This window comes from Saccostrea echinata, unplaced genomic scaffold, assembly GCF_033153115.1.
Source record: "Saccostrea echinata isolate AGI-Se365-2 ecotype Australia unplaced genomic scaffold, CSIRO_AGI_Sech_v1 ptg000057l, whole genome shotgun sequence".
Taxonomy (NCBI): Eukaryota; Metazoa; Mollusca; class Bivalvia; order Ostreida; family Ostreidae; genus Saccostrea; species Saccostrea echinata.
In genome coordinates this window covers 2,196,153-2,209,461 of record NW_026889806.1, presented here as the reverse complement: position 1 = coordinate 2,209,461, position 13,309 = coordinate 2,196,153, and the positions used below count along the sequence as shown (strand labels likewise).

General features: G+C 32.9%; 1 protein-coding gene across 1 annotated transcript; it reads left to right on the top strand.

Moving 5' to 3' along the window:
* The first annotated feature begins 332 nt into the window (after positions 1-332).
* On the top strand, positions 333-13,085 carry LOC133174039 (uncharacterized). The gene is made up of 10 exons (XM_061309080.1): positions 333-390; positions 3,802-4,113; positions 4,285-4,542; positions 4,894-5,211; positions 5,889-6,108; positions 6,256-6,350; positions 10,815-10,937; positions 11,074-11,113; positions 11,221-11,366; positions 13,054-13,085. The coding sequence occupies exons 1-10, from the start codon at positions 333-335 to the stop codon at positions 13,083-13,085; spliced, it is 1,602 nt and encodes a 533-aa protein (XP_061165064.1).
* Positions 13,086-13,309: the final 224 nt, after the last annotated feature.

The window sequence follows — 13,309 nt, the reverse complement described above, 5'->3', positions numbered from 1 at the left end:
GATATATGTATACATTTTTTATGTAATTTATAGAATAAGTTTTGTGGCTTCTTTGCTACCCATGTACAAAGGAGCTAGAGTACATTTAGAGGCAAATATGTATGTTTATGTTCTGATCAGACAGATATTTGGGGTTTCCCATAGCAAAAACAGACTTTGCAATTATACTCATATGGGAATCGGGGTGGGGGTATAATTTTGTGAGTTTGAAGTGCTCACATTACCTCTAGTTAAATGTGCTTCTATATCAGATCATACTAAATGAGTTTTGATCAAAATGACGAACCTACATACATATATATATATATACATACATACATTAATACCCCTAAATGAATAGAGAGCGTCTTCATACCTTCCTTCTTATGATTGTGAAATTTTTATCAACAGGTACTTAGACTTCTTGCCAGTGTTTATAGTTTAAAGTACATTTTAATGTACGGTAATTTATAACAAAGAAACTATCATAAATATCTTAAGATTTATAAGTACAGTGTAGGTACAGTTAAAGTCACGTGTAAATAATCAATTAGTGAAAAATTCCTAGATGCTCTTCTCTTACTGAAAATGCTTTTCTAAGTGTGGGTGGGATGGGGTAAAGTTTGACATTTGCTACTGCATGCTAAATAACATATTTTAAATAACTGAATGGCAATGAATTTTATTACGTTTTATTATTCAAAGAAGAAAGAATATTTTCAGGACATTTCAGAACATAAATCTTATTTAAATAATGCTCTTACAATTGCCGTTATTTTCGTTATTAAGAACAACGTAACATGTATGTGACGAGGTTCCTATTCATAAAACAGCCAATAACAGCAGCCAGGATTAACGTCCTTGCCTAGTTTGGACAGACACGGAGTGCTGTTCATAACACTGTTAGACTGCCGAGCTCCATCTTGCTTTTTACCCATCAAAAGAGAGAGAGAGAGAAAGAGAGAGAGAGAGAGAGAGAGAGAGAGAGAGAGAGAGATTGAAATAATACTTAAATTGTACCAGGAAAAAAGTTCTCTTGTTCATAGCCCTAGTGCTTGATTGGTCATTTCCTGTTCTTGCTGCACTTGAGGTGTTTTAAAGTGTCATTTTAATTTTAATAGGTCCATTTTAAAATCCAATCACACGAACAACTGATGTTCAGAAGTAACACTTATTACGTTCACATGATAAGGAAAAGGAAACATTCCAAGATATGGAATATTAAAGAAATTCAGGTCAAAATTTTCTCGCTCAGCATTATACCTTCTCCTAAACGTACAAAATGCTATAATGGTAATTTAAGTGTAATAATTGATAAATTATGATTTGAAGGAATTCTAGATATAGTAATTCTCTTTGGCAGGATAGCCTTGCGAATTGCTTTTACGATATTATAAATTGGGTTTACTTGCAAAACATCAAATGTGTGCCTTTAAAATGCAAATACAGACAGGCGCATTTCACCTAATTTTTAACAGGTCCATTTTAAATTCAGATGAACAATTTATATTCAGAAATTGAAAAGTAAAACATTTCAATAAAACAAGATAAGGAAGTCAAAACACCTGTTAAACCTATAAATATCATTGGAATATCAAAGATGTATTTGGTGAAAGAACCATTCTCACAACTCAAAAATATACTCGTTGTCCATCGTAAATTACTAATAGTAATTTTCTTTACAAGTAATGCACAATATTGTACACTATTTCATTATTGATAAATCGTATTTGCTGATACAGGATCGCTGTATCAACCATAGAATTGTGAAATGTTGACTTTAAAGGAGACTGTTGATATCCTTGTATCATCAACTTATTTTTTAATAGCTTGCATCGTTTTAGAATTAATCGTATGTAGCTTAGAGCAAGCTCTTGCGTATCGAATCAATTGGGAGACAAATCCATATGCAGGTGATAATGGTACATCGCTACATAAACTAGAGAATTCTAGACAAAATAATTCTCTTCAGCAAGGCAGCTTTAATAAATGTTTTCTTAACATAAGTGTTTACAATGTGCACACTGTCGTATAATGCAGCTTCAAACAACCGCTTTACATGTTATATGCAACATGCGAAGTTTTTAAGATATAACTAAATGCTTCCTTGTAGATTGAGTGATACTGTGTTCAGTATTCGATTTTTTCTTTTTTCTTCCTCATCTGTTTTGTGTATTTTTTTAATACTTCTAAATCAAATCATAGATTTCACTATCCCAAATGAAAACATAGACAATGCCCCTAGAAAATGACACTATCCCAAATGAAAGGAAAGTTACGACGCCCAAATGTAGAACACTGTGAGAAGTGCACGAAAAGTATACTAGGAAAAACTGCAAATATCCTGAAAAGTGTTTAAATTACAGTATCCAGAATTGATTTGGAAAAATATTTGGCCTCATTAGACAGGAAAGGTCGTATTTGCTGTAGATACCTTAATATACGCTAAGAATTTATTATCGCACAATTCTTTTGCAAAAAAAAAAAAATAAATAAAAAAAAAAAATAAAATAAAATAAAATAAAAAAATAAAAAAGAAAAAAAAATCACTTTTATTTTGCCGAAGTAAAATCTTGATAAACTGCCACTTGCAAATTCAAATTCCGGCAATTTTAAAAGGCCTTCGATTCATTAGGCAAAATTAAGTACTCATGTAAGATATGGAATATATGGAATCTATAGTATTCAATCCTATATGGCTACAAATGAACTATTCCTTTAGTACATGATTTCGTAGATAGTATAAAAAAATCCAGAATAATTCTCAGCTTGTTCAGCTATTCAATAAAATTTAATGAAAATTTCACAGATTTAAAATGACAATATCACTAAGTGATGGTATCAATGTGATTAAATTTGACCGTTTTATTTTAGGTGCAAGATCAGGTCAAGGTCTTCATCTTTTTCTTTGACATCAAGAATAAAAAATTACTGTTGCAAATCATTTTATGCCTCAATTTATTTTAAAAGATTAAATATTTTTCTTTTTGCCTAAAAAAAATCTCATCATATACATGTAAGGTCCATCAAATGATACTACCGAATTAAGATAAAAAAATATAACTAAAATAAATATTGGCTTTCCGAATTTCCTCTATTTTAATTAAATTTATAGAGAATATTAGCTATTTTGATATTCTTCATATATTTAAATTTTTCTTATTTTCACATATGGTAAAGAAGTCAGGTATACAAAGTGATACAAAAACAAAAAGTTTAGTAGGAGAGAAAAAGCACTTTTTACTGATTTTTTGCTCAAATCTGTTCTTAGATCGGAAGCTTTCAAAAGCTAATAAGACTGTAGTTTGTTTAGAAAATTGAAATTATTTTAAATATTTTTTAAAACTTTAGTCCAGAGTGATGTTAGTCAGTTGGAAAATTTCATTCAGTCTTTAATTGTTTTAAAAAATTAACCAATTTCAATGTTTTATGGTCATTTTAAGATGCAGAAAAGGAGACATTTTTATACGCCGCTATTACGCCAAAAATATAATAGTCCCTGCTAGATAAAAAGAATCCCTCCTTAATATACAAGTCATAAAGAAATACAGTGAAACCTGTCTATATAAACATGATGTTGTGTATTCCGAAATCTTGCCTATTACAGTGTAAGCTTTATTTCCCTTTCAGAAATTGTTTAAAATATTGACCAATCCGGAATGTTGTCTAATCCGGCCAAAATCGATGGAAACAGTGGTGTCCCGTTTAAAAAAAATGAACTATATATAATTAATTTAGACTCATTAATTAACATTATTCAATAGATTTGATAAGGTGTGCAAATTCTATGCATGCGCTTACAGGATAATATTTTTCATCTAGATGCCTGTACCCCGAGCATATCTGGTTCATCCTCTGTTTCCATTACGGTCGGTGGAAGTCGTACCTTCAGCTGCAGTTATTCATCATGCAATTCAAACAGGACAATATCTTGGCGACTAGGTTCCGTAACTCAGACAACTAATATAACAGTGAGCTACAGTTCGAGCATCAGTTCCAGTAATGTAACAACTTACGGTGGCAATAGTCAATTCCAGTATTATCCGTCAAGACCATCCTCCAGCAGTCTTAACACAGTAAATGTGTTTTGTTACGCAGGATCAGCAAGTGATTCTGTTACAGTGTCCAAACAATGTGAGTGATGGGCTTATTCATGTATAAACAGTATCTAATTTAAACTTTTAAAAAAGTTTAAATTTGTTTTACTTGTTAAAAATACCTCTACATTTAAAAAAATGGATATAGCTGTATTCCTATTATTACCGAATGATTATTCAATTTATTACAGTAATTGATTATGTTTAGATGGACCTAACGTTCCCACTTTAAGCAGAACAGGAACCATAACTCTAACCGAGCATGAACCCACTCCTTATATTACTTGTGATTCAGCTTGCAATCCAACATGCACGTTTAGTTTTCTAAGAGGCGGATCAACACGTGACATCGGGGACTTCTTCATATCATCAGTTAAACGAACTGACGCCGGAATTTATACTTGCAAGGCTTCCAACAGAGTTGGTTCTAAAATCTCCAGCATGAATTTTGATTTGAATGTGCAATGTGAGGGAAAATTTACTAAATTTAATTTCTAAATGTATGCATTTTAATATGCTTTAGAAAATTATTTGCCTGGGGGTTGTAGTTACTGTTTAGATTTTAAATTTAATATAACAGGACTACGATTTTGATTGTCTTTATTTCGAATACTGGTAAGAATTTTTACATTAATAACTAAAGAGACTTGATTTTCTTAATAAATTTTCTTATATATCTCTATGATTTGAAAGAAAAAAGGATCTGTTACAACCACGAATTCATTGAAGCTTTGGTTTTTAACATGATTGAAACATTCTAATTCAAAGTGAGTAAATGCCTGTCAATTCTTTCACTGACAATTTTTTATTCTTTCAGATCCTCCCAAATTTCATTTGTCACGTTCTCCGTCTTCCAGTCAAGTTGAGGAAAGAACTTTCGTTACCTTTACATTTAGACCAGTATACAACGGCATTCCCGATATATACACGTTCCAACAATGTAATCACACTACCTTCAGCGGTGAATTTCTGAGAAGTATCTCTTACAGTAAAACATCCTCTTCTCAGATTGAATTTTCGCTTCAAAATGTGTCAATCACGGACGGAGGGAGGTATACCTGTGCGATGACCAATAATATTCCGTTTAAAAACGGAAGCAAAATTGTGACGGCATTTTCTGACTTACGAATTAAAAGTAAGTTAAAGGGTTGGATAAGTCGTTAGTGCTTAAAGTTTATGTAGAGTTTTATAATACATGTATATCAGCGGTCAGTTTGACACTAGTATTTCAACAACAAAAAAATCCCCAAGAAAACAACAAAATGATTTTATGTAGAAGTCGCACAGAAAAGCAAGACATAATAGGATTGGATAAGTAGTCGAAGTAATAAATATAATCAAGCAGAAATTGAAAATTTGGTTTAAGTTTTACATTGAAATATGCAGAAAACATCTTTAAAAATCTTCTTCTCAAGAACCACTGGGCCAGAAAGGCTGAAACTTATGTGGAAGCATCCTGGGGTAGTGTAGATTCTAATTGTTCAAATCATGACCTCTGGGGATAGGGCGGCGCCACAATAAGTACAACGGGGTGTGTGTGTGTGAGAGAAATCAGGTGAAAAACAGCAAGGCCAAAGTTACTCAGGTGAGCGTTTGGCCCATGGGCCTCTTGTTTAAAAGGTTATAGTCATTTTCCGTGAATTCACACACACACAGATTTAGGTGGGATAACTAACTGTGGTTACACAACTTAAAACTCCTTTCATAAAGACATTTCATAATCAAATTTAAAATTTCTACAAAAATTGACAATGACAACGTAACATTGTCACTGTTTTGACAATATAATATGAATATTTATGTAACATTTAGCTCCACCTATAATTTTGATGGATACCAAAAATAAGACGCCCATTGGTGACGGAAATTGGACGTTAAGCGTAGATTTCATCAGTCTCTATTACACACCGGAGATTCTTTGGTTCAAGATCGTAGAGGGCAAAACTGCAGATTATGTGGAGAATAGGAATGTAAAACCGAGATACCACACAATGAAAAAGGACAATGTCAGTTATAGTATACCAAGCTTTCTGTAAGTATTTATTTATTCCATCATTAAATGTACACTTGTATGTATAGAAAGTTTATGAATTCAAAGTATTCTGTCTGCAGATGGTATTTTCACACATAGGGGTATAATATACAATTTGATTTGTTCTTGTTGTTGTTGTTGTTGTAGAACAAGTATAAAGACCAAAGACCCCGGTAAATACTTGACGTTTATAAACAATTCAATGGGTAATGCAGTTGTCCAGTATCTCATTGCATCTCCAGGTAAATTTAGTATTGTTTTTATATTGTATATTGTATATACCGCCAGCTCCAATAATGCTATTTATATATTATGTACAATAATTCATGTTGAACAGAAATACATGTATATGTATGCAACGTAATTACATGTATAAGATTTGCGTTACAGTACATGTATATTTATGGTGGCATATACATGTATATTTGTGCCGCCCATTTGCAAGTTAATTTTTTAAATATTCCTACTTTACTTACAAGTTAATTATGTCAGTTTGCAACTTAACAACTTACTGAACACGTCGTCATGCACAGTAATACTTTTTACGGAACAGAGAGTGTACATTGATTAATATATACTTTATTAAAAGTATTAATTTTAAATGAATGAATTGTGTAGAAATAGGCATTTACTGGATTTGAATACTGCTTTTAATACTCGTCACTTGTATATGGTTAATCCCTTGGTTGATTCTTCATCATCCTGAAAATATAGTAGAGTAGGATTTGCCCCATAGCCAGTCCCCCCCTCCTCCCCCTACCCGGAATCTGTACTATAGAGTAGGATTTCCTCCCGAGGGGAAATCTCACAATAGAGCCAAATTTCCCCCTTGATCTTTCTTAAAGTCGGATTTTCCCCTTGTATCAATACTTATATCCTATCTACAAAATTTTGGCTAAAAGTTTATATGAAAGTCAACTGATTTTTTAATGGAAATACGAGTGTTTTCGATTCAGGAACTGTCAAATGTAGTTTTAAACTAAAAATGATTAGTTTAAATTATTAAGTCTCAACCCAAAATTTTAACTCATAGAAAATTATAAAATTTGTTCACTTAAAAAATTCTAGGACTCAGTGTCTCAACACATCTCTCGACGAGTAGGTAGCTGTTTGTTCAGGAATTTTAAAATGTATATCAGGCCACCTTTAGTGATTTGATGATATGTTAATCCTTTGAAGGCCTAGTATATTATTTATGGAGCAATCCTTTATACAAAGAGTGTGAGAAAATTCTAAAATTCATATTATTAAGAGATTCCACATGTCATTTTGTGAGTTTTTAAATCGAGTACTTCTTCAAAGACCCAAAAATTAATCAATTCAAGAAATATGCTTTTGCAAGCCGAAGCATAAATATGTCCCCTTGACCCCTGCGGTGTAATATTGAATTTGAAAGCAGAGAGCAAATACTCTGTTAAATTTTGCAAAAATTCATTTTTTTTAAAGAATGATATGACAAATTTTTAGTTTCATGGGAACGACAACTATTTGGGATATATTCAAACTCCAGAAACTTGGAGAGACATTCACACATCAATATTATGTACATGTAGTTTGAAATACAATTGGAGAAAAAATTAAATCCCATGGATACAGTTAAAAATTTGTCAAATCGATTACATTGTACCCCTTTTTTAGAAGCCAGTTTGACCAGATGAAAAGAATAAGATTTTAATGCTTCAAAAGAATTGATGGTCAGTTAGTGAGGAAAAGGAAAAAGCAAAATTTTCAATTTTCATAATTCATATTTTCATTGTAACTGGGTGCCTTTTTTGAAGAAGGGACACTTGTAACAATGCCCCCCCCCCCCCCCCCCGTGTAAACATATAGCCATATTTTATTGGGGGAAATTTGACTCTGGGGAAAATCGCACTCTATAACTATTACACATAGTAGGATTTCCCCCCGGAAAATTTACTCTGATATAAGATTCCGTAGTGGAAATCCTTCTCTAGAGTAATTTTTACGTGGGGGAAATCTTGCTCTAGAACCAATTTTCCGGGGGAAATCCTACTCTGGAGCCCGTTTTCCGGGGGGAAAGATTTTACGGGGAAAAACGTACTTTACAAGACTGGTAGATTTGGCACTTCTTTTTAAAATGCTTCACAAAAATTAAAATGTTATGTCAAGAAATGACTAAAAATCTAGCAGTCAAACTAGCAACAAAAGTAGATTTTCATGTCATAATATACAGGTATCAATTTTGGTAGTATCGTTTTTGAAAAGGGGGGGGGGGAGGGCGGCCGGGAAAAATTGACACCTTATCTGAAAAGCCTTCGACAAGCAAGAAAAGTTAATTGTCCAAACTCCAAAATCCAATTTCTTGAAAGAGGGGCGGGGGTTAGGTTCCACCTTTTTCCCACAACCAAATTTTATTAATTTACCGCCACATCCATGTTTTAACTTAATTGCAGCAAAAAGTGGGAGAGGGGGGACCAGCCTTTCAATGAACATTTTCAACGGTAAAATGTTAAGTTTGGAAAAAGTGGGATGGGGGGCATGTCCCCCTGCCCCCGATACTACGTGAAGTTGCACATAAACATAGTTAAGTTATAATAGTAGGTAAGTAAATTATTTATTATGGTGACAATGTGTATTGATAACAATTATACAATATATTTAATACTAATAAACTTAATTTCTCACACTTGGCCGAAATGACCTATATGTCACTGTTAATATTTTGACAATATATAGATAGGCACATAAATGAAGAAAAATGATATTAGAGTTTTCTTTTTGTAAAGTTTTGACGAATGTTAAAGGCATCAAATATAAAATTTGCAGTTTGTCTGGGAAATTTACATAAAATATCTGAAAAGAATGTATCATCTAAAGACAAATTTGACAATTTTTAAAATCTTATTTAACGAAAGAAGCCTATCCTCTTAAATTTATATAATTTACAGTGTAGTAAAAAAGTTTTTCGTTATCAATTTCGTTAGTGTTACAAAACTTGCAAATTTTGTTTTGGGGTGGCTCAGATTTATAACGTCCGGTTTCACTTCGAAGTGGCAATACACTGCAACGAAACATTGCCATTACTGATCGGATAGGTTTCGGTTAATCCATACTGACGTACTGCTCCAGTTCATATTGGTTTTTGAAGGGACGGTATGTTCTTAGTTTGGAAATATTTTGTAAATCGTCAAGCCATTGTGTTTTAATTTTCTGACGGAGGAGTCTTTCGACAAGTTCTATGCTGCATCTTGATGAGTTTGTGTATGTATACGGCATATTCAGAGAATCAAATAATAATTTTTGAGATCCAGTTTGTTATTTTGATCCCGATCCCAAAGGATAATCTTCGTCAGACGGTCGTTTTCTAGTGTTACCAGACGATTCCAGAATCGCAAGACATCAATCTGATGCCGATAGTAACATCTGAGTCGGTGTCATTTCTCTCCTGATCGGAGAGAATATCATTGGTCTGTTCAGCTCGCGCTTGCTTTATAACAATTCTGCCATTAGCTGTAAATCGAAATTGCTCGCCTTGTGGCATTTCGTTTAAGATCGTGCGTGCATTTAGTTCGATAAGTCTTTTAATTTGGGCTTTACTCGATCTGAGAAAGTCCGTTTTGAACTTTTTTATTTCTTGGAGTTTATGCTTTTCCCGCAACACTACCTTTTATTTACTATTAGAGAATACCGAGATCTTTACAAGGCCTAATGTTACCTTTGCTTTTCAAGCGGCATGCAGCCACGACGTTTACAATATCGTCAAGATGACCTACAATTTCTCGCGTCTTCCCCTCTATCGCATTTGACATTAGTTGCAATAAGTGTTATATTGGGGTCATCCAGTTGATTTGTAGGACTTTTTGCAATGTTTGCATTTTCAGGTGAAGGCTAAGCTCATTGTTCGACATTTTCTAACCGGTTAGCAATAGAATCAATGCTCCCTGACAAACTATCGATCTCATTTTTATGAATAGCAAGTTCAAGGTCAATATCAGTCTTCATTGCTTTGAAGTTTTCATCTATACTACTCATGAAATCGTTTCGAAACTTGTATAATTTGCTTTCTATCGTCGACTGTAAAGAATTCTGCCCTTTCTGTTACCCTTCAATAGCTTTAGCTATGATTGTGAACCGGTCGACGATGTCGGGTTCTTCATTTTCTCCGTCCCCATGAGAACTACCCGCGCTACCTCCTGCCGCCATTTTGACTGACATAGTTACTGGCTTCATAGTTTTACCATCTGATGATAGCTTCCGTTTGCTGTCTGACATATCATATAACATTTTTATGAAAAAGCCAAGCCTCCCAATGGTACTAATACAAGTCTTAAATATGATAAAGATGCTTCTAAACGCCAAAAAATTCAATCGAAAACGCAGCAAAAATCTGAACACAATCTATCTTTACGCATGCGCACCAAAACCTCATATAAATTATTTGTCAACATAGATATGTCATATGTCAACACAGTTCATTTGCATATTGATATAAATAAAGCAATTTAAAATATATAGTTTATAGCTTGTACCGTTTTATATGTATATATGTGAAATATAGCTGAACCTACCAAATAAAAAGTTTAACGTTATGCTACATGTATTGGACCTAAGTTTCATGTTGACATGTACATGTAAACAAGGAGCATGTTGATCAAATATGAAATACATTAAAACGCAAATTTGATGTATGATGTTTCCATGTTATATCAAGGAAGAAATTAATGTAACTGATGTTTTCCTTGAAGTACCCGAGGAACTCTCGAGTGATTCGGGAATTGCAATGATAGCTGTCGGATCTGTTTTCCTCGTCCTTAGTGGTCTTGTAATTGGAGTGGCCGTGTTCTTACTTTACAAAACTAGAAAACAAAGTACGTAACTGACCTGAAATGTAGAAAAGAAATTTCATGTATTTGTTAACAGAATTATGGTAAGTTTGGCTATGCAAAAAACTAATTCTTGCAATTCTTTTTTTTTTTTTTTTTTTTTTTTTTTTTTTTTTTACAGAGAAAGCTATAAAGAAGGTTGTTCGAGAGAAACATGCATCGTAAGTTTGTATGCGTTAAATTCAGCGTCTTTTTGCTGAAATTACCTAAATATTGTTTTGTTAGCAATTCAATTAACCAAACAAAAATGCATTTTTTAAAATGATAGATTATTTATTCCTCCCTCTATTGATGCTCTTTCTCCAACATCGACCGAGAACGATTATAGGGAACCAGAGAGGGAGGTGAGGGAACCAGCAGGGGAGGTGAACCCTATTGCAGTAGAACTAGAAATGCCTTCAGAACCACAAGGAGGTTTGTCTTCTTTTAAAGAAACATAGAAATTGTCATTTGAGAAAGTAAATTTACAGGTACTCCAAACTTCCTTTTATAACACAGACTGCTAGTTTCTCAATCAGACGAAAATGCTCCTAGGTATTTAGCAGATAAACCAAGTATATAGTTATGATGAAGAAAGGTCGCCTCTTCCAGAATTGTGAATATCTTGGCCCCTGGGTCAAGAGTTCTGGTGTTCCATTGTAGGGCAGGGCTCTATTAATTATATAGTGAAAGTGCATTTTTCTTTGAAATCTTCCTCTCTGCCCAGGGTATTTAGCAGATAAACCAAGTATATAGTTATGATGAGCAGGGGCAACTCTTTCAAAAATGTGAATATCTTGGCCCCTGGGTAAGGGTTTCTGGTGTTAGGTTGGAGCTATATTGAATCTATAGTGAAAATGGATTTTGGGTGTGAGCGGTTGGCAGGGGATGCTCACTCCTCCATGGCACCTGATCCCACCTCTGATGTTTAGGGGTCCGTGTTTGCTCTGCTCCTATTTTGTATTGTTTAATGGACTTTTGAGCTTGAATACTGTTCGTTATCTCCATATATTTCACTTGAAAATCTAGTGCTTCTGGGCATCTCGGAGGCAAATAGAGTATATAAAGGGGTGTTTTTACCAGATTTGGAAATTTTATATCCTTTGTTCAATTTATTAGTTTCTAGTGAAAGAGTTATTCCCTTTTGCTATTTACCTATAATTGTTAATCACAGTAAATAATGCAACTTGAAACGTCAATTGAATAACAGAATTATACAAGAAATTTTATAATGTTTAGTACAAAAGTATTCTCATAGTTTTTAATTGTCAAGTAAACTTTTAAATAATAGATAAATAAAAATGGTCCAAAACTACCATATCTTTGTACAATAAAAAATCTTTAAAGGCCAAGAGAGGCCGATGCGAGGGGGAATGAAATGTGTTAACTAATAGTGCTCTAGAACTATTGTTTTGTTTAGTCCGTATGAGGATAGTGAGAAATGGGGGAAGTACAGGTAAATAAATAGATAAACTTTAAGATTTGTTGTTGATTATCAAATTAATATTCTGCTGATCCCTGATCGATTATCCTATTTCTCTTGCTTTTAGGAAACACAGCTTTATTTATCAGCTTATTTTGTTTTAATCTATGGATTGTTAAATTATACTCAGGTGACCGTTAAGCCCTTGGGCCTCTTGTTTAGAATCAAGAGGCCATAACATATTAATTTAGATTATGAAAAGTGTTTAGGAGACCAAAAAAATCTACTTGCAGACCTTTGTAAAATACTGATCTGCAAGCGAAAACAATTTAGAAGCTTGAAAAAACCTCAGATGGCCAACTTATTGCACAATATTTTGCACAGTATAGTAAAATGCAACGAATTTGCACATTTTAATTTTTTCTCATAGGAATCGACAAATTAAATTAACCGATAAAAATACAGAAGATTTGAAAGAGTTTGACAAAAATTAAATGTTAATAGATAAAGATTTTTAAGTTTGATATAAATTTTCCTTCTTGATTAATTAATGATAATTAACCCCTTTTTAAAACACATTTTTAGCTCTCATAGTTCATAAATTGTTGAAAAAAGTTGATTAATATTTTTAAAAATCTCTTTTTTATTTAACTTCATTCCCTTATATAATTCCTCATATTATAATTTTTATAATTTCAGTGTCAAAGGTCATAAAACCACCTACAGAGTAAGTACATAATACAATAACTAAAATATGTGAAAATTGTATCTATATATGGCATACTTTTTTTATTTTAAGAATGATAATGTAATGCCTTTTACAACACTTCCAGTTGGTATGAATTTTTTCATAGTGCCTTGCTGAAAAGCCCTGCTTCAACATTCAAAGGTTAAATTGTTTTTGAGACTTCTGTTTATGAAAGTTACATTGTTAAATGAAGTATAAGTCAAAGAA

Coding starts and splice junctions, on each gene's coding strand:
- LOC133174039 (XM_061309080.1), top strand. CDS start 333: ATGAATAGAGAGCGTCTTCATACCTTCCTTCTTATGATTGTGAAATTT. Junction 4,114..4,284: donor TGTTACAGTGTCCAAACAAT/GTGAGTGATGGG, acceptor GATTATGTTTAG/ATGGACCTAACGTTCCCACT. Junction 5,212..5,888: donor TTCTGACTTACGAATTAAAA/GTAAGTTAAAGG, acceptor TGTAACATTTAG/CTCCACCTATAATTTTGATG.